This window comes from Chlamydotis macqueenii, chromosome 1 (assembly GCF_036417535.1).
Source record: "Chlamydotis macqueenii isolate bChlMac1 chromosome 1, bChlMac1.mat, whole genome shotgun sequence".
Taxonomy (NCBI): Eukaryota; Metazoa; Chordata; class Aves; order Otidiformes; family Otididae; genus Chlamydotis; species Chlamydotis macqueenii.
The window spans coordinates 55,074,966-55,095,112 of NC_141556.1; the positions used below are offsets into that span (position 1 = coordinate 55,074,966).

At 53.4% G+C, this 20,147-nt stretch overlaps 2 protein-coding genes across 3 annotated transcripts in view; both read right to left on the reverse strand.

Annotated features, from left to right (window-relative positions):
* Window positions 1–205: 205 nt before the first annotated feature.
* On the reverse strand, window positions 206–7,437 carry CCDC134 (coiled-coil domain containing 134). 2 transcript variants are annotated; one of them, XM_086751992.1, is made up of 8 exons: window positions 7,367–7,417; window positions 4,295–4,424; window positions 3,380–3,497; window positions 2,661–2,782; window positions 2,374–2,458; window positions 1,925–2,106; window positions 1,624–1,695; window positions 206–1,239 (listed from the first exon to the last, which is right to left on the reverse strand). In XM_086751992.1, exons 3-8 carry the CDS (start codon window positions 3,480–3,482, stop codon window positions 1,114–1,116), a joined length of 690 nt encoding a protein of 229 aa, XP_086608118.1. In that variant the 5' UTR covers window positions 3,483–3,497; window positions 4,295–4,424; window positions 7,367–7,417; the 3' UTR covers window positions 206–1,113. The 2 variants fall into 2 exon arrangements, with proteins under 2 accessions (XP_086608118.1, XP_086608128.1); XM_086752002.1 differs by lacking the exon at window positions 4,295–4,424 and having other exon boundaries at window positions 7,367–7,437.
* A 460-nt stretch (window positions 7,438–7,897) lies between these two features.
* Window positions 7,898–20,147, reverse strand: part of MEI1 (meiotic double-stranded break formation protein 1) — a 40,460-nt gene continuing 28,210 nt past the window's right edge. Inside the window, exons 23-31 of the mRNA XM_086745538.1 lie at window positions 19,311–19,421; window positions 18,550–18,731; window positions 14,717–14,798; window positions 14,051–14,256; window positions 13,246–13,327; window positions 11,092–11,198; window positions 10,117–10,248; window positions 9,646–9,755; window positions 7,898–8,060 (exon numbers count right to left, since the gene is read on the reverse strand). Of these exons, the coding sequence (XP_086601664.1) occupies window positions 8,015–8,060; window positions 9,646–9,755; window positions 10,117–10,248; window positions 11,092–11,198; window positions 13,246–13,327; window positions 14,051–14,256; window positions 14,717–14,798; window positions 18,550–18,731; window positions 19,311–19,421 (1,058 nt within the window). The 3' untranslated portion in view covers window positions 7,898–8,014. The remainder of the gene's footprint in view (window positions 8,061–9,645; window positions 9,756–10,116; window positions 10,249–11,091; window positions 11,199–13,245; window positions 13,328–14,050; window positions 14,257–14,716; window positions 14,799–18,549; window positions 18,732–19,310; window positions 19,422–20,147) is intronic.

Sequence of the window (20,147 nt, forward strand, 5' to 3'; positions counted from 1 at the left end):
CTGGCACCCCCAGCCCGGCTGACGGGGTAGGGGGCCGGGCGGAGGTTGGAGGAAGGGGTTTGCGTGTCCGACCCTCCGCAGCCCCCTACGGACCCTCACCTCGCGTGGGGCGAGACCCGACACCCGCTCCCACCAGGAACAGGAGCAAGAGCCAGGCTTCTTTTACTTAAAAAAAAAAGAGGAAAAAAAAAAAAGAAAAGAAAAAAAAAAGAAAAGGTCAACTTTATTCAAGAAAAACAAAACATACCCGCTGCCATCCCCTGGCTTTGCGGTTAAAAATTGGGGATGCTTCCCCTTTCCCGAAGGCCACGGTGTCCCCGGCTTGGTGCCAAGCACCCACTTTTTTGGGGGGCCACCAGCCACCCTGGAGGAAGGCGGGGGGTCGTGCCAGGACTCCGGGGCAGCCCCTCAGCCCATACGCCCTGCGGGAGGGGCTCCGTCCCCACCCCAGCCCTGCCGTCCCCCTCAGCAGGGGGGATTTGGGGAAAACGATCGACCCCAGGACGGAGGGTCGGGGCAGGACAGTGCACGGGACAGGCTGGCAGGGGTTCAGGGTTGGTTCCCCTCCAGCATCGGCAGGGCTGGCACCACAGGCACACGGCCCTCCTTCCCAAAAACTCACCGTGTGTTCGCCTCCCCGCGGGGATGCACTGTGGTAGGAGCAAAATATCAAAAAAAATCCCCCCAAAAACTGAGAGAAGCAGCATCGCTCACGAGGCCATTTGGCGTGACACGTTCCCCGACCCACCCACGACGGAGGAGGCACAGTCAGTGCGGGGCACCCTGTGCTGTGGGGGGGTGGGGTCCCCCCACAGGGCTCGGCCGCAGCCTGTCCCCCCACCCCACCAGGGGTGGCAGCACCCCAACCAGCCCAGGGGACGGCCCCGCTGCCTTCCCCTCTGTGCTTTGGCTCTGGGGAAGGGGTACCCCGCTTCAGCTCCCCCATACCCTCAGCCCCACTGGGGCGCAACTGGCAGGGGCCACCCGGCCCCCGCCGAACGAAAGGGAAAGGCAACAAAACAAAACCCGCGGCACCAATGGAAAGGGGACCCCCGGGCACCAGCCCTGAGGCCGCCGAGAGGGAGCCAGCGGCTCCGCGTCCCCCTGCACGCGCTACAGCTCTGACTGCGAGCGGGAGATGCGTGGGCCCTTGCGTATCTCCTTCCGCTTCTCCTCCTTCTTCCTTCGCTTCTCCTCCTCCCGCAGCGCCTTCTGGAAGGTGTCGGCGCTGGGGAAAAACTGCGGGGTGACAACGGCGGGGGGGTGAACGGGGGGTGAGTGTGGGGGAAGCTCCTGCAGCCTCTCAGAGCCACATCATCCCCCAAACCCGCAGAAGCCATCGCACAAGCCCCAGAACGCCAGGGAGGCTTGAGGTTGGACGCATCCCCAGGTGAATGGGGTCCCACGGCGTAGGTGGCCACAGGAGGAGGTGGCACCGGGCACCCAAAACCAAGCGCAGCCCATCTGGGTTTGATGCAGGCTTTTCAGCCAAGCTTCCTCTGTGCTGGGGGGGTTTTTGGCCGTTCCCCACCAAGCCACCCGTTCCCTTCCTCAGCTGGCTGCCTGAAGGCGCCACAGGGATGGGGAAGCCCATGGGGCAAGGCGGTGGCATTGCCATCTTACCTCAGAGTGGTCCGTTTTAAAGGGATTGCGGTAATCGGGTGATTTCTCACTGATTCCCAGCTCCTGAGCCATCTGCGGAGCAAACGGGCCACGTCGGGAAGTGGTGCCTCCCACACCACACCCCCCCCCACGACTAGGGTCCCCTCCTCCCCTCCATGCTCATCCCCCATTCCTAGGACATCCCTCAGATGTGGGGTACGCTCCCCCTGCCCACCCTCCTTTTTCCCCCAAAACCCTTGCTCCCAAGCCCCAGCCGTGGACAGGAGACACGGTGGCGGGGGACGACAACCAGGAGCCGTACCAGCCCCAGGACTTGGGAGTGGGGTCCCTGCTCGAACACGCCTGTCAGGTTGCAGAAGCCGATGCCCCAGCGGATGAGGTTGTTCCAGTTGGAGTTGCGGTCGTAGTAGTGGTGCACGATCTTGGGGAAGCGCAGGACGACGTCCCCGAAGAAGGCGGTGTTCTCCACCACGTGGGAGTAGGCTGTGGGGACAGCCACCCGCCCCCATCAGCACACCGGCACCAGGCACCCTGTCCTGCCGGTGCCTACGGCCCCACCGGGAGGTGGGGAGGCACGGGTAGGGTCCCCAGTACGAACCAGTCGGAGGGGCAGCAACAGGGTCTCCAACAGACAGGGACCAGCCCGGGTCTGGTCTGGGTACATGGGGGTTTTGTCCCTACCCTGCTGCCGGTTGGCGATCCACAGGAGCAACGGAAAAGGGAGTGGGGTAAGGACTGGAGAGGACCTACCATCCTTTATCTTCTCGTCCTGAGGGAAAGGCCCATCAGGAGGCACGTCGGCAGCGATGAGCACGGCCCGGGAGTCCTCCAGCACCTGCCAGACCCCTTGGTTACTGCCCTGTCCCGGCTCTTACCCCTACGCCGGCAGTGCCGCACCAGCCGCCCCACTTTGAAGCCCCACGGCATCCTCCCTGCGAGGCCTAAAGACCACCCAGCTCTTCTCTTTGACCCCAGGGACACCCCCCAGACCTCCCCGGCCCCACCGAGCCTGGAGGGCGGCCTGTGCCATGGCTCACTTTGAAGAGTCCCTTGAGCATGATGTCGATGATTTTGTACTGCTGGTTGACGTCGTTGAGCTCAATCAGGTTCTTCAGCGCGTTCATCTGGTCCTTGCGCTTCACCTCAAACAGCTTCTTATCTGCACCACCGTCAAGGGCGCTGCCGGCACACTCCCACCACGTTCCCGCTCTGCCCCTCTGCCCAGCACCATCTCAGCCCCCCCAGTTCTCCATGGGGTTCTCTTCATACTTTGCCTGTTCACCAGGGGATGCCGCTGTGTGCCAAAAAGGGCTTGCATTAGCCCACCCCCTCATGGGCAATAAATGCCAACAAGCCCAGAGGCCCTCTTCCGTCATCCCTGCCAGCGACTCCAAAGCCCCAAGTCCCACAGGTGTGCTCTGCCACCCAGCTGGCCATGCCGCTCCCAGGAATAGACTGGGAAACGTGCTCGGCGCCCGGCACGACGGAGCGGAAAGGAGAAGTACTTCACTCAGGAGAACACCAGGTGCCACCGAAAAAGTCGTCTCCACTCCTGCATTGAGACAAGTTAGGAAACCCAGGAGCTCAGCTAAAGCCCTTGTAAAGGGGCAACTGCTCCTCAGCTGTGGGTCCTCTTCTCTTTCAACGCCTGTGCCCCTTTCCGTGGTCTCTGACCCCCTGTGCCCGAGCTCCCTCCAGCCCCAGCAGGCGCAAGCACATACAGTGGGCATGGGGACCAAGCTGCGGAGAAGGATACAGATTTCCAAGCCAGAGTCCACCCTCTGCTTCTCCAGGTCTGCCAAGCTGCCCCGGGACAGCAGCAGCACCAGCAGAAAGGGGCAGACGAAGAGAAAATCCATGTCGGCCGCCACAGCCTGGAACAAAATGGACCAACAAAACCAATGACCAGCAAGGAGGCTTACCAAGGGGAGAAGTCACACGAGCCTCTGGGGACCGATGGCACGTTGTCCTCAGCACCAGGGTCCTTGCCTGCAAACAGGGCCACGGTGGCCAGCACAGGGCCATAGTGGCCAGCACAGGGCCACGGGGTGATGCTGCAGCCAGCCGCTCTCCCAGGCAAGGGAAGCCCTGGTCTCCCCCTCCTCTCTTACCTGCTGGCTGGCACCCACTGGGCCTCCAGGGATCTGACTGAGCACTGACCCAGCAGAAAAATTAAAGTCCTACCCCTTTCTCCCTGAAATAACAGCTAGATTTTGTGCTGGGTTTGCGAGTTACAGCAGCCCAGCAAGCAAAGCAGCAGGGCCAAAGGGAGGAGGGGGATCGATGAGGGACTGAAGTCCAACCTCTCCTCCAAGCACCAGGCTTGACCAGCTCAGCCATCTCACTTCAGCTCTTGGGGTGCTGGTACCTGGACCCTTCCCCTCACTATAAGCTGTGTGCCAGCTGCAGGCCCCACGCCGAAAAGCAGCAGTTGGGTGACCTGGTGGTAAGTCTCCCCCTACCCCAAGCGCGTCCCTCCCCAGGCAGAGCCCACGGCTCCGGAGGGATGTGGTCGGACAGAGCTGCTCCAGGCCACAAAGGTCCCTCAGACAGAGCCAACATGCAGAAGAGGGGCTAGAGGAGAAGATCCTTGAGGAGGACCTGTGCATTGCCTCCGAAACGAGGACCTTCGTCCCTGGGACAGCCTAGACCTTGAAAAGTAGAGCACTACCTCAGCCTCCAGGCAGTGGGACTTGAGGCGGCCTGTCCGCAGGGACGAGGTTTCTGCGGAGCTGAGCAGTGGCCACCGGCAGTTACAGAAGCAGCAGCAGCAACTTCAGAGGCATCCCTCGAGCCTCCTCCTGCTCCCGAGGGAAAAGCACATGTGTAAGGACACCAGAGGTGCCCTGACCCCGCCGCCCCACTCCCCTCCTCAGCCTGAGTGCGCCTGCCCAGCCGAGCCCCTCTCTGCGACGCCCTAACACTGGAACGGAAACAAATCCCTTCTTCACACCAAATCTTGCTGTTTTTCTTTTTTAAACAAACACAATTTTTTCAACCTCAGACCTGTGAACAAGGCAGTGGGCAGCACCACTCTTCTCCACCCTGCAAGAAATCAGCAGCAGCTCCCAGTCCCACCACACATCTCCAGCCACGGCTGAGCCAAGCGCCCTCGCACCCCCGGCACAGGCAGGGAAATGGCGTCGGGCAAACACGAGACACCCTCTGCATTATTTTGTTGTCGCGCTTTGCAAAAGGCAGCGCCCTTGGAAGGGAACGGATTAGGGTAACTACAACCAGCGCTACAGCGGAAGACGCGGCTGCCCCCTCTGCGGGCTCAGCGTCACGGCTCACGTTTCGGAGGCGATGAGAAACCAGGACAGCAGCACAAGGATCCCACGCCAGGCCTGGGGTCTGTCCCCTCTGCCCGCTGTGGTGTGAGGCTGAAGGCACGTTCCAGACACCCTGAAGGCTGCAAAGCACACCAGCAAGCTAAAGCTGCAAGGAGAAATTCTCCAGGCTGGGCAAGTAGACGCTCTGCTCGACCCACCAGCTTGGTTCAGCTTCCAAGAGACTGCTTCACCCCGCCAAAAACCACCACGGGGTGCAGGTCCCCCCTCTGCAGAGCCCCCCAGAGCTCTTCGCTCCCTCACGGGTTCTCAGGGAGGAGGAAGAGCAACAACTCAAAAGCACAAACTGTGACTGCCCCGGCACCTGGGCTCCTGTTCGCCCCTCGGATCAGAAACGCAGCCGTCAGGACCAGGCTGGCTCTTTGCCGAGCTCACGGAGAATCGGAGAGAGACCCTGGAGGCAGCCGGTGGCCTCCAGACCAGGCTGAAAGGCCCAGAGCAGAAACACTGCCCACAACAGCTCTGCCACTCTGCCCACAGCAGCACCAGCATGCCTGGGCAGAGCAGGGGCTCCCGCGTCCCCCCACTTCCGACATGGGAGCCGGGTGGACGGAGGATGCCCTGTGGCAGCTCCAAGGAGGAAGACGCTGAGCTGCAAAAAGAGCTGCTCAGGCGGCAGCAGAGCGAGGCATGGCTGTCGGACGAAGTCTCAGAACGGAGACAGGCTTTTCCAGAGACACGACAGCAGACGCTGCGGTGTGGATGTTTAGCGTTTTCAATAAAAAAGTTTTTAACAACTTTACAAATCCTCCTGCAGCAGCCCTACGGGTTGCGCCATGGGACAAGGTCGGAAGGAGAAGACTGGAGAACCACGCCATACCAGAAGCCCATTGCCTTTTTGTGTGACTCCTTCCCCGCTGAGGCTCATTCTCACATTAAAGCTACTGACAGACGTCGTCCATCAGGGCGGAAACACCTCAGTGAAAATGAAGTTGCCTTCACCCACAGGAAAAGCAAAGCTGCTGGTGCCACGTGGGACCAGCTTGAGCTAATTTCCCTTCGCCACTTTGCCCATTTCGCCTCATTTTAATCACAGAGGACGTTCCCTCCTCTCCAGGTCGGACTGTGTAAGCACAGGGACGCCAAAGCTTCTTGCAGATGCTCTTCCATGCTTTCCCCACAAACCCTCCCTCATGTCTTAACACTCGCTGTGGGACGAGATGAGACGAAAACACCGCAGAGCTGCTCCTCTCTTCCCTGCCTGCTCCTCCTCGAACCGATCCCTGCCAAACCTGGCTCTGCCCCGCGCTCCCAGAGCAGCCTGGGGAGCCAGGGCCTGGCCTGATGCTACAGATGGGAAGGAGTTTCCACCAGCGCTCCCTCGCAGCCCTGGCCAGCTGGTTGCTTCAGCAGAAAGCCCACCAGTCTGTCTCGCTGTCTCCCATCCTCTTAATTTAGATGTGTTTTTCCAAAGACACAACAACAGATGCTACGTTATAGATGGTTAGTACTTTCCATTAAAATGTTTTTAATGACTTTATAAATTCTCCTGCAGGAGCCCCGTCTGAACTGAGCATCCACGAGATTTATTCGCTTAATGAGCTCACAAGGCAGCGCCGCACTTCAGTTCCCAGGAGGGACTTTTGCAGGACCTCCCTTCCCCTCCGCAGGGCACTGAAATGCAGGGGGGGAAAGTATCATCAGCCAGCTTGCCCCGGGAGCGGACGGTGGCAAAACAAGGAATGAAAACTCCTCGCCCCAGGAATCCATCCCCAAGCCGCTCCTCTGTCAACCTGAGGATTCATCTCTCGGAGGATTCGTCTCTTGTCACAGCTGAACCAAAAGCTTCAGAAGCAAAACGCAGGCTGCCCAGACTTCTTCCGCCAGGGCATTTCTAGACCGGGCTTACAGGATCAGGTGCTTCAGCGAAACCACGACACCCGTTTACATCTCCTTACCTCAGAAGTCCCAAAACCACCAAAACCAGACCTCATGGTACGGTAGGGACGGCTGCCAGCCGGGGTTAGGCAGCCCCGACCGAAACCAGCGAGCTGCTGTGATTTCCACTGGGGAGGGGTACGTCCCAGCCCCCCCACTCCGTGCCTGCAATCCCGCTGGAGGGGGTCAGCAGCTCCCCGAGGGGCTCGGCCGGCTGCGGGCACAGGGAGACGGGGATTCTCCTTCCAGCACCGCTGAAACCAGCGGCAGTAGCAGGGGAACGGGGGGTGGAAATGGGATTTGGCGAGAGGACCCCGGCCGCGCTGCGGGGAAGCCCACCCAGAGCCGCGCCAAGGGGATAACGCGGGGCTCCGGCGGGAGAGAGGGGGCGAGGAGCGGGAAGAGCCCCTTCGGGTACCGGTAAAACCGCAGAGTCCAGCGAGGCACCCCCGGGGCCACCCGGCCTGCACCGCCTTCCCTCCCGGGTCTGCCTCCCCCTCTACCCCGCGCCTCACCTGCGGGCCGGCTGCCGGTACCGGATCGGCGCTGCCTCACGCCCGCCGCGCTGCCATGCCGCTGCCGCCGCTGCCGCTTCCCCGCCCCGCCCCGCCCCGCCCCGTCACTTCCTGAGCTCCCGCCCCGCCCCGGCCCCGACACCGGCCCCGCCGGCGATCCCGCAAGCGGTGGAGGGGCTGGGGAGCCGGCCTTGGCGCCTGCCCCCCAACCCGGGGCTGCTCCCGCTGCGGGAGGGTTTCCCTCGGCTGTGCGAGGGAAGGAACCCCGTTAATTAAAGGGGCGCTTAGAGGGTTTGGAGGGCAAGGGGGGGGTCAGGGGCTGCAGCCTCGAGGATCACCCGGTTATGGGAAGAAGCTTTCTCTTCCCCATCTGCATCCCCAGGGGTCCCGGCTGAGCCCCGCAACACCTCTGTATTTTGATAACTGAAGAGCAACGACCAAGCTTCATCCCACACAGAAAAGGAGATGAGGAGCCATTTCAGTAACCAGCCTTTATAAATGGTTTTCAACAAAGCTTTTTCTGAAAATGAGCTACAAATTACTTCCTTTTGTCCATCTTCTATTACTCACTGGGAATAAAAGGCAGGACGGGGTCTTCTGTTCCATCCTGGCCTTGTTCCTCTGCTGCCTGCACCGAATCTTCTCATTTCAGTCTCCAATGTGTGAGAGAGACACTGCCACACTTCCTAGGCATCTGTCATTCGATGGCATGAGCGGAAACCAAAGGCAAGAAGGCATGGCTGAAAGTCCAGCAGGCTACGGGAATTCCCACAGTTGACACATGGCTGACAGGAGGTTTTCTTCACTAAACCAACACTCCTCCAAGCCATGGAATGCCCCTCCCAACGTGTGTGAGAAACACCAGTGTGGGTGAACCTGAAGAAAGTCCTTTCTTGACAAAACTGATATCAAAGCTTGTTTCTGACCAGAGGATTTTGTTTTCTGTGCTCATGACTATCCTGTTCAGGCAGCCACCACTGCTGCTCTTTGACTGTATCCAAAACCTTTCCTAACAACCAAGACAAGGGGTAATGGTTTTAAAACAGAAGGAAGTAGATTCAGACTTGATATAAGGGAAATTTTTTTTTCACAATGAGGGTGGTGGAACACTGGAACGGGTTGCCCAGAGAGGTGGTTGATGCCCCATCCCTGGAAACATTCAAGGCCAGGCTGGACGGGGCTTTGAGCAACCTGGTCTTGTTGGAGATGTCCCTGCTCCTTGCAGGGGGGTTAGACTTTAAAGGTCCCTTCCAACCCAAACTAGTCTATGATTCTGTGACTTGAAGGTTTTTTCATACATAGAAAAGCCAGAAATGAGAAGCTACTTTGGCAATGTAACAAGGCCTCCTGTCCACCTTCCCTCACTCCTGTAAAGACAAGCGAGGGCAGTGGAGAGGAACTTCCTGGGGCTGGATGGTTTCCACCTGGACAACTTGCACTCTGAGCATCCCTCCACACAGCAGTGGAGGGGCCAAGCATGAGGACAAGCTACTCCTCACAGAAAACAAACACCTCACGCACCACATACCCTGCACAAGGCTGATGACAGCGTCCCACAGTGGAGGAAGTCACCACTGCAACAGGAAATCACTGCCAGGGCCACTTCCATCACTGCTACCTGTCTGAGGCAATGCGGCGTGATGAAAACAGGAAGGCCAAAGCAGGCAGTTTGAGAAATAAACAAATACTGCATCAGGCTCCCTCTTTCTCCACAAGTAATTGGGGGGCGGCCCTTGCCTCACATCCACGGAGAAGAGGAGGATTCAGTTCTCAGCAAGGGCCTCTAAGCAGAACAAAATTTGTTAACTCCACTCAGCAGTTTCTGAGTACTCGCTGCACTTTGAAGTGCTCAAGTCATATTTGGATTTCCACAGCTCCATGGGCCTACTGGCTCTAGTCAGCACACAGACAGAGGTTAAGTGATTGTTCATCCTCCAGGGAAATCAATACGGGGATTGTTACTGCTTTGAAGTCACAGCCTCCCTGACCTGCTCCGCTTTCTTCAGACCATCTCTGCCGTACAGGTGAATGTAATTCCAGCAGAGAGACCCATCTTTCATCCCAAATATCTCCTCGTTTCCCAAATCTCTTCTCAAATCTGGGGATGATTAAGTCTTTCATCCCAAAGTTAGGCAACAGTAGCAACCTATCAGTTTTCCCACTTTTGTTTGCCTTGAGCTGGAAGAAGGGGAGAGGGAGAAGATTAAGTATGGCTTCCACCTCTGTTACCCCTTCCACCCTCGTGAGCATCACCAATCAAAGGCCCAGCAAAAGGATACACAATGTCCTGATGTTTTACACGTGTGGCCCTCTGTTCCAGGAGGCGCTCCAGCAAGGTCTGAATGGTCCCTGACTGCACTTGCTCCACCTGGAAGTCACTGCTCTGAATCTGAGCAGTCAGGAGAAAGAATCATTTCCAGACCATCAGGAAACTGTTGGGCTTGTTCCTTCATACCTCCCTCCCTCCCTACCCTCACACAGAGCAGTCAGACCTTCAAACTTTGATCTGGGGGGGAATCAAGGGGCCGCCCACGACAATACTGACAGCACAGTTTAGACAGCTGCTGCCACTGCTCGCTTTCACTTTTCACCGCACATCACTCAAGGCAGTAGGCCAAGCTAGCAGCTGCAGCATTCTTCTTCATCTTACTGTAACCTCCTCAAAGGGAGTTTATGGCTCCCCATCAAAGGCTAAAGTAATCCCCCAGGGATTCCCTTCTCATTTTCCTAGGCTGTCACCGCTTTCTTACCTGACAAAGGAAGAGGTGAAGAGCACGAGACACGGCCTCAGGCAGCTCTGCTAAGTTGGCTTCTGCTGCCTCTTGGAGAACCTGGCTAATTTCTTTTTGAGAAATAATATTGCTGCTCTGATGTCTCAGAAACTTGAACAAAGGGAAAAACAGAGGCATTAAATAGTGAAAGACCCAGATTCCAACAGTGACTCATCTCCTGGAAAGACCTCTTCTACGTAACGGTATGCTGCAGCACCTTAACCACAGGCCTGATTTTTATATCACTTCTAATAGAACCAGTGCAACTATCCGTGTTGACAGTGCTCTGATTTATAACCAGACTTATTTTGGATACTGTCAGCAAGGAACTGAAATGAACCAGGTAACCTTTAAAAAGTGAAAACGTGAAGATTCACAGACCCATCATGTACTTGGAGCGGGAAGGTTCATATTAATAACCCCTTCCTCTGATCCACTGCCATAAGAGCTTTATCTTCAGCATTTCTGCTGGGTAGGACGACATTCCCTCTCTTGCTCACAGGCCCCAGGTACATCAGGGTAGCTGATTGCAGTAACTCCCTGCCCTGAAAAGTCAGATCTGTAAGGCCAAAGACAGGGAGATGAGCTGCGATGCCAAGCAGAGCTCTTGCTCTCCAGAGAGCCACAGCAAGCTCCTTGACTGGCAACAGCAGTTGCATGTTCTCTGTAGGCTTCCCCTCTCCTCCCCAGGGGTCCTAGATGATATAAATAAATGCTATGAACACCAGAAGAACAAGCCGTGCTCACCAACAGCAGTCAGTTTCTGCAGGGTGTGGAAGGGAAGTTGACTTGAAAGTATCATTATTACGGGACATGAATATAGTGACAGAAAAAGCCGCAGCAGTATCTGAGATTGTGTGTGTGTGTAGGGAGGAAGTTCCAAAAACCGACCCACATGCACTGTACCAACATACTGGAAAAAAACAGAGAAGAGCCTGCCCTTCCCCTGCTCACCAAAGTCATCAGCCTGAGAACTTCTGGCTGCAGAAAGGGCTTCTGGCCCCCATTGAGTAGCGTGAAGAGCAGGAATCGGTGCCAGGGCTGTGAAGCAACATGTAGAGCTGGCAGAGAAGGAGAAGCCAATCAAAGACAGCTTTAAAATCGGCCAAGTGACAGGCTGGACCCGGATAAAGACAGTCTTCAATACTGACCCTAAGTTTTCTCTTCTAGACCCCACGCTGTGAAACACTAAGGGGATATTTTGCTCTGTTCCTACTTGCTTTTTTAATCTGTCAGTCTTCAGGCAAGATTTTAGCCATAAGGACAAAAACTTAATAGCTTCTTAAAGCAGAAAATACATTTTGTCCATCTTCGTGCTGGTACAGGAACAGAAACCTCCTCCTGGGGTGCATGTCATAAAATAGTAAGGGGATATCTTTAGCCCAGGGTTTTAAAAATAATACCCTCTGGTTTCAATATGAGGACAAGTTTCCTGACCATGGGTTTTATTTAGCTGCAGAATACGCTTCAGGGAATGAAGAAAGCCCTATAACGTAAGCTTGCACAAACCGAGCCTGGATCTGCATCAGAGAGCATATTAAGGGGACCAGCCAGGCTGATGGCAGCAATGCAAACAACCTGTAGAGAAAATGTTCTTAATAAGGAGCATATACCATAAACAGAGGGAAGGCTCAAGGTCACTATATGTGACAGCGTGAAGTCTCTCACTGAACGCTAAAGTTCGGTGTTATAACTTCGTATTTATTGCCAGTTAGGATGTATTTATTGCATGGGATGGACAATTACAACAAGGTAGCTGATACAGCTTGTTACACCAGGACAACTCACCAGAGTTTTAGAAAGGTCCCTTTTCCACTGGCAGTCACATAACCTCCCTGTTACCACTATAAGAATATTTTCTATGGGAAAACAACACTAAAAAAAAAATGTAAGATGTTGGGGGGGTATATTTTAGCTGGTGGAAATGAGAAAGTACCAGCACTGTGCACTGAGCCTGCTCTGCACATCTGGAAAAATCTCTGGACCAAGACAGGGTTTTAGAAACCTGAAATGAGGCAGCTCCTAGCGGCAGAGTCCAGGCCACTCTCTGCAGTGCTCTCACATCTTTCCGTCAAACCTAGCTATGACCCTCATTCTGCTTGGAATAAGGAGACTCCTGTTATGAACTTCCGCACCACAGCAAGAATTTAGGCAGCCAAAGTGACAGGTTCAGCAGTTGCTGAAGCAGCATTTCATTAGCTTAATCCCAAATCAGCAGAGCCTCTCCATAATATGCCACCTTTTCTTTTTTTTTTTTTTAACCCAGCCTTTTAATGGCCTCCCTTCAGCTATGGGCTGTCATTCACCTGCAGTATTAAATCTCCATTCAGTCGCTTCCACTCTCCCACCAGTATCCCTTTTGTCTCGTGTTCATTCACTCCATCCCCTTCTCTCTCAGTGTTTAAATGACAGAATTGAACCGGTCAGGGCACAGAGAACTTTCTGTCTGTTTTAAGATCAGAGCCAGCACCTGGACTTTGTGGCAGGAAGCTGACAATAAGCAGAAGGGTCTATTCTTCCCCCCGACTGTACAAGGCTGTCATATTATTTTACACTGCTAACATGATACACATTAGGTCTGACATGGACTCCAGAAACCAAGGTCTGCATTTGCCTCTGGAAATCTAGAATTTCCAGCTTCCATTCCCTAAGGCTGCCTAGTACCCTGTTCTCCCTTCTCCTCCCTCAGGGCCAAACAGTGACCAACGCTGTTCGTGTGGAATACACATCATATTCAGATCCTCCCTCCCCTACATTTATGGTCCAAAGGTTTGCTACAATTGGCCCGGCAGTGAAAGACTATTCCTATACTCCTTCCATTCCTAAATCTTTCGCTCCTACCATATGGGGGGGTGGGGAATGGCTTTTTTCCTTCTGGAAAGCATCTTGGTGTCCAGAGCCAAAGTGAGGGCTCACACCTGCAGGGGTGCCAGGCACTGTGATTTCATCCCACAAAGCACATAATTAACTTTAGGCGTACAAATAATTCTTGTTATTGGGCATAAACTCATTAAGCATCTGCTCCAGGGCACTACTGGATGGAGATCAAAGAGCTCAAAATCACTGCAGGAGGGAAATCCAAGAGAAGAAAGAGCAGGAAGACTTTACCAGCATCTTGGTTCTTCACATACAGGTATTCCACTAAGGTTTCCAGGCAGGCAACCACTGCTTGAGAGAGCAGGAAGTCTTTCTGGAATACCAAGAGGGGAAAAAAAACCAAAACAGTCAACAGCTATTGCAAGAGGAAAATTCATAAAGTGGCAGGATCTGAAGAGCATGCAGCACAGGAAAATAACACCCTTCATCTCCTCCCCGGGATGTAACGTGCTGCAAATTATCTGTCACATCAAGGAGTCAGACAAAGGCACAACTACTTATTCTGAGACTAAAAAAAAAATTAAGTATCAACCTCCAAAGAATAAAGATGGGAGCCCAATATCACTCAAGAAAGTTAAATGTAAACTGGTGTTTCATCCCCTGGAGACCAACATCACTTGAGCAAGTTAAATGTACGCTGATGTACGACCCTCCAAAGCACCTTGTCAGGAGCATGGGGAAGGGACTGGGATTTGTTACACTTTCCCCTCCTCTGTCCCTATGGGTGTGGCATCTCTGCAGAGCAGGAGATGAGAAAACAGAAATCATCATTAGCACACAGAATTTCAGCTAACCAGTTCAGCAGCAGAGAGTACCGCATAGCTTGATTTACCTTATTTCTCACTGCGCCATGCTGCAGCAAAAGCATTTTCCCTCCTCCTCCTCACATGTCTGTAAGGGGTGGAAAATGCAGGCAGAAGGAAAAAAAAAACCACAGCCTCTTAGGTTCTGCAACAGGGTGGTTTCTCCTCGGGTTAGTGTACCTGCTTGAAGCCCAACAACACTAGTGTTGTTCCAAAAGTCGTATTTTATATACCTGCAACTGAACATGCACCAAAAGGTTCTGCAGACTGACAACAAGCGAGGAGACCTGCCACATGGCAAGGGGGTGCAAGGCAGCATCCTGCAGCGATGACGACTGTGGTTGCGTAGCACCTTGCGCTGTGTTTTGGCTGACAATCACCAGCAGAGAGGAGGAGAAGTTCTGTCGCAGGACAGCTCTCAGGAACTGCATGATGCTCACTAGACAGGGAGCCACTTGTTAGCATGTGTGTCAGTGTTTTCCTCTCCCTTGCCCAGTGTGTTGGTGCCTATGCAGCAGCATGGGAAAGGGTGAGGAGAGAAAATTTGGGCTCAAGGGCCCACTGGAGTTGTCCAGCAGCTGCTGACAGCTGCAGGCAGGAATGGCAACACGAGTTCCCTTGTTTGTCTCCTCCCTGTGAGACACTATCCCAGTTCACGCTCAGTGCCACATGGTCACAACCAACCTCCAAGGAAGATTTGCCCAAACACAGCAGAACTCCAGACAGTTCCCTTTTGCCCTTTCTCACCACCAGTTATGTACTCCCAAAGCCAAATGGACCGAAGCTTCCAGATGCCCACCAGCACCTGCATCATTTCATCCCACAGTCACCCATTCTCCCCTGTTGCCTGTAGCACTGTACTAGCTTCCAGTCAAATCCCTGTAACAGATGAAAAATACCTAACAGCAGGATTGGCTTCTTCTTCCGGAAGATGACTGCATTCAGGACTTCTGTTAGGTCTAGAGAGAGTGTCTGGTGAACCTAGAGGAGAATGAAGTAGAAGAGAAAAAACAGTGCTGGTATGGATCAGGCAAAAAGCTCCCTTACATACTTTCAGTCCTTAGACACTACCCCATGATGGCCATTGAAAAACAAGAGAACAGCAACAGGGTTTCAGGAATCTCCCAGAAGGGAGAGTCACATCATTGGGCCCTCAAGTTTCACTCACCACCAGTTGCCAGCTCACACAGCTTCCAAACCACAGTGCAGCTTGTCTGTCTGTCTTGCTCTCACTGCTCCCTACAGGCCCTCTGACACGTGGCTGGCAGACTGGCGAGCACATGGAGTAGCAAGAACAGCCATCACCAAACATGGCTGTACCTTAGCCACACAGCCAGCCAGCAAGAGTGAGGAGCCAAGCAGCCGAAAGCCGGCAGTGACAAGAATCTGGCCCTGCCTGCTCAAGGTGGGAAGCCTGCAGAGAGCCCAGGGGTAGGAACTACAACATGAGTGAAGGTGGCAGGAGAGGTTAGGGGCTTGGGAACTAGAGGAAAGAGGAAAGGTGAGAGGGCAGTCTGCAATGCACTGTTTCCCTCACAGAGCAGCCATCCAGCAGCGATGGCATAAAGCCTCATAGAGCCCCAGAAAGGTTCAAGCTCTTCAGTAAGGCAGAGAGTTGGCATGGGAGGGCGGGCATAAGGACCACAGGGCTGAATCCTTCAAACCATCTTCTGAAGAGAGGAACGTTCAATAGGAGAGCTAGGAGTACTTCCTGCAACGGGGTGGCAGTGGTTACTTGCCTAAGAACTGACAAGCCAAAGCCTTTAACAGCCTACCATCCATGACCCATGTGTACCCACAGACTTCTGCTAAAGCCGGTAGCAGTAACATAGTTACCACGAGTTCTGGTTTTGTTAGTGAGGGGGGGCCTAAGGTGGCAGCTTCTGTAGGAAACTGCTAGAAGTCGCTCCCCTTTGTTCAGTGGACTCAGCCGGGCCTAGGGCGGACCTGCTGCTGGCCAAGGCCGAGCCAATTGGTAGCAGAATGTCCCGTGATAACGCCTCTGCGATAACGTATTTAAGTAGGGGAAAACAGGAAAAAAGAGGAGGAGAAGATGTGAAGCAGCTGAGCGGGGGGCAGAGAGGGGGAGGCGCGAGCCTCATGGGCCTTGCAGGCCTCACCCTCTGGCCTCCCGCCGGGCAGCAGACTGGGCCCAACTCGGCCCAGCCCGGCTGCAAGAAGTGGAGAGGAGATGAGAAGTGAATAAGATGTAAAAAGGATCCTGAGAGACGTCTGCCAGCCTGTTGTGAGGAACGGCTGCAGATGCCAAGGTCAGTGAAGAAGGAGGGGGAGGAGTAATATGGCTCCTGGCCAAGATTCCTCTGCAACTCGTGGTGAAGACCATGGTGGAGCGGGTTGTCCCCCTGCAGCCCATGGAGGTCCACGGAGGGGCAGAGATCCACCTGCAGCCCGTGGAGGACCCCACGCCAGAGGAGGTGGAGGCCTGAAGGAGGCTGTGGCCTGTGGAGGGCCCGCTGGGACAGCTGTTCTGGAGGGACTGCACCCCGTGGAAGAGATGACCCACGCCGGAGCAGTTTCACGAAGGACTGTGGCCCGTGGGAGGGACCCCACGCTGGAGCAGAGGAGGAATGCGAGGAGTTCTTCCCCTGACGATGATACAGCGGCGTAAAACAACGCGTGATGAACTGACCGCGACCCCCATTCCCTTTCCCCCGGCCCCGTGCCGCTCGGGAGGGGAAGGTAGTAGAGATAATGTTAAGCCCGGGAAGAGGGAGGGGTGGGGGGAGGTTATCTTGTTCCCTGTCTCATTCTCCTGCTAATTTTAGAAATAAATGAATAGTTTTCCCCAAGTCGAGTCTGTTTTGCCCATGACGGTAACTTTAAGGATTTCTCCCCGTCCTTATCTCAAACCTTGAGCTGTTTTTTCTTATATCATCTCCTCCTATTCTCTCGGAGGGTGGGGGGAGCGAGAGACAGACTGCGTAGTCTGGTCCTGATCAGGGCTGAACTACGACACCACGCAAGCTTGCTATGGCCAGACAAGTCCTCACTATTAACATCAGCCTGAGATGAATGTATCCATTTCTCAGAGCCATTGTTCCCCTCTAAAAAACTGCAGGCTTGGGGAGGCAGCCTGGTATCAGCTCACAGTCACAGCCACAAAGGCCAAAGGCTCTCTTACAAGGGCCTCCAAGATGCTTTGTGCAGCTTCAGCTATAGTGAGCAGCAGAAAGCCGCAAGAGAAGTGAGTTTTCCTCTTATCCCCTCTCCTTCCCCCTCAGAAGATTAGAACATTGAAGCTTAGAAATGCTGAAGATCAGAAATAGTGAAGCATCCTTTAACCAATTCCATTTGCCACTTCTGTCTGCAGTTTCTTTCCCCACCTCTGGTGCAAGAAGGATTCTGGATTGCACATCATAGCACAACAAGCCAGTAAGGTACTGATGAAGCCAAGCAACAGGTTTATAAGCCACTAAATGACTGCACTTCAAGGATCAATATGAGCTGAGAGAGTCACTTCCAGAATTCCGGTGGCACGACACACAACACTAGCCACTAGAACTGAATCCCTTTTGGGACTGGCACAACACTGACCACCCAGACACAGCCCTGACTTGGAAACAGAGAAGGTAAATTGCGCTCAGCAGTTAACAGAGCAGGGACAGGCAGGTCTTGCTATGCATCTGCGCAGCTGACGGTTCATACAAGTCCCATGCTCTAAGATCTAAGCAGAGGCAGCACACCCATGAAGCAACAGGTGCAGATCTGGCCTGGGTCGGCCTTTTGGAAAACATCTTCCATCAGTATTAGAAAACAAACCCTTGCCTCTCTGTGCAGGTGCACACATGTCCTTCATGTGCCTGCCCAGGGAGGTGGTGGAGTCTCCGTCCCTGGCAGTGTTCAAGAGGCGGCTTGATGAGAAGCTACAGGATATGGTTTAGTAGCTGTGGCAGCAATGGTAGTGGGAAGACGGTTGGACTAGATGATCTTATAGGTCCCATCCAACCATGTGATTCTATGATTCTATGATTCTATGATTCTATCATCTGCAAAAAGGTGCACCGACACCCAGAGAACATACTCTGCTGGGCAAAACTGCAAAAGCTGAGATCACAACTCCTGACACGCTGTTATAGTCCGTATCAGGAGAGGGAGAGAGGCCTGGGTAGATGCTTCAAAAGGAAACATTATACCCTTGTGTTGGCATTAGAAAGTGCTTCCCTCAAAGTTATGATTCCAACATCAGCTGACAACTCCAGCTTAGCTCTCTTGACGGACTGCAAAGCATCAAATACAATGACAGCTGCCCACATTTACATGAGCTTGCTAATATTGAACACTTTCTTGCCAATAATACGTTTGGATTGTGACAGCTCCACTATAGATCATTTTAGTACCAAAAAAGCAGTTTATAACATCAGAGCTGCGTCTCCCACCCCCAGCCTTCCCTTGAGAAAGGCCTTGAAATGTATTTTTTTCTGTCCTGAAGAGGAAAGTGATTTGGATCAGGAGGGATGGGCATGCACTTTTTCCCCCAGGACTTCTGCCCCTCTCTAATTCTCCAATGATTTGGGTTTCAGCCTTTAGCAACATGCTAGCTTCCAGTCCTGCTGGAGAAGTGCAGCATGGAATAAGTTGTGGACAAAAACAAAAGAGCAACCAAGGCAAGCAGATTCCAGGCCAAAGCAAACCATTTTCCACTGCTAATGAAGACTTTTTTTTTTTTAAAGTTTAGCCATTCCTTGGATCTGAACACTAGAGTGGTTCTAACCTCAGTATTGTAGCGATGCTGACAAAGTACGAGGGACGCAACCAACAGCCATCCAGAGCACAGCAATGCATCCTCAGATGACAGGTAAGCAGGTTCAGAGGGAGGGGACCGCAACCAGGTGCACTCCAAAACCTTCTGCAGGAGCTCTAACAAGGACACGTTGGAGAGCAGCACAGCCACTGCTGTGTGACAGAAACATAAACAGAGGGGCTGACGGTATGGCACAGGTTAAACCAGCTCGACAAGCAGAAGAGAAGTCAGAGCACACCTCTGCTGCAGTGAGGCAGCCCCAGCTGCCACAGCTCATCAGAGTAAGGCTGTCCAGCTATGCTGGTATTCATCTCCCACAGCACAAGTGACTGCTCGGCCAGCTAATAAAATGACCAGCCTCCAGCTAACACAGCTGGAAGGTTAGTTAGAGCTGTTCTCGATTATTGTTTATTCTTTTGAACCATGGCAACACCAGGACATTTCAAACAAGGCACCAAAGCCCCACTGCTGTGTTTTACGAACAAGAAAAATACAGTGGTTCTGTCTCTCAGCAGCCAATTCCTGAATCAGCAGAAGGCAGCAAAACCAAACCAAAATCCTCAACCTAAAAAACCTCATCCCAAATATAAAATGGTCTTTGTTAACTGTAATGCTGTGTCTGGAAAGGGAAAAATCCGCGTTATTTGCTGAGACAGTTAGAATACAGTCTCTGATGGCCAAGCTACAACCTCGCTGAGGTTAACATAGCAATCAATACAATCTTGCCTCACCTCTCTGTTGACTACAAGGTGTTGTCTGATGAAGGCTCCAGTACAGAAAATTCAAGGATGGCTGCAGGAGGTCAGTGTCGCTCGCCCTGCATTTCCCGCAGAGATTACTGACTGGAAACAAAAGAACATGCATAACACAGACACCAACACAACAGAGCACCTCAGCACAAGAAAAAAGTCAGTCAGAGGGGAGAGGATTCAGACAAGAGTGACACAACCCAAAGTGAAAATAAACAGAGCATGGTACAGATAAAGCAATAGGCATCTGCCCTGGAGTATTTGCTTCAGACTAGACAGTGCAGTGGAGGATGATAATGGGGAGAGGGGAATAGAAAAGGGTATATTGAAGGGAACAGAAAAGGGTATGTTAAAGGGTATATATCACATTGGGCACTAATGAATCCAAGAGCAACAGACTACAAGTTACCTCTTTCCACAGAGTGAGGTTGATCCTAGTACTAGGTCAGCCATAAACAGCCAGGTGTCTGGCTCACACAGTGACCAGACTGGGGAATGGCATGGAGAGCTGTGCTCCTCCACTCTCACCAACCCTGCTCACACTAGGAATAAACATGCCATGTTTGTTGTAAGCACCAAACACTTAGGAACAACATTTAGCAAGGGTTTGTGAGGGAAATCCATGACTGCAGGGCTCAGCAAAACTGTCATAGGAGATCTTTTGAAGAGCTTAAAGTCTGAGTAAGCAATTATCAAAAAACACAGATGAACATGTCTTCCCACACCCCTTCCATCTATGAGCTGGTTTCACGTAGGCCTCATGAGAGGAGAGCGCCCTGCACACCCACCCCTGAAGAACATAGCCTGGGGAGCCAAGCA

Excerpts from the sequence above, each read along its gene's own strand:
- CCDC134 (XM_086752002.1), bottom strand. The coding sequence starts at position 3,482 with ATGGATTTTCTCTTCGTCTGCCCCTTTCTGCTGGTGCTGCTGCTGTCC. Across the intron at positions 1,696-1,924 it reads ACTCCCAAGTCCTGGGGCTG|ATGGCTCAGGAGCTGGGAAT; the intron begins GTACGGCTCCTG and ends TTTGCTCCGCAG. Across the intron at positions 1,240-1,623 it reads TTAAAACGGACCACTCTGAG|TTTTTCCCCAGCGCCGACAC; the intron begins GTAAGATGGCAA and ends GTCACCCCGCAG.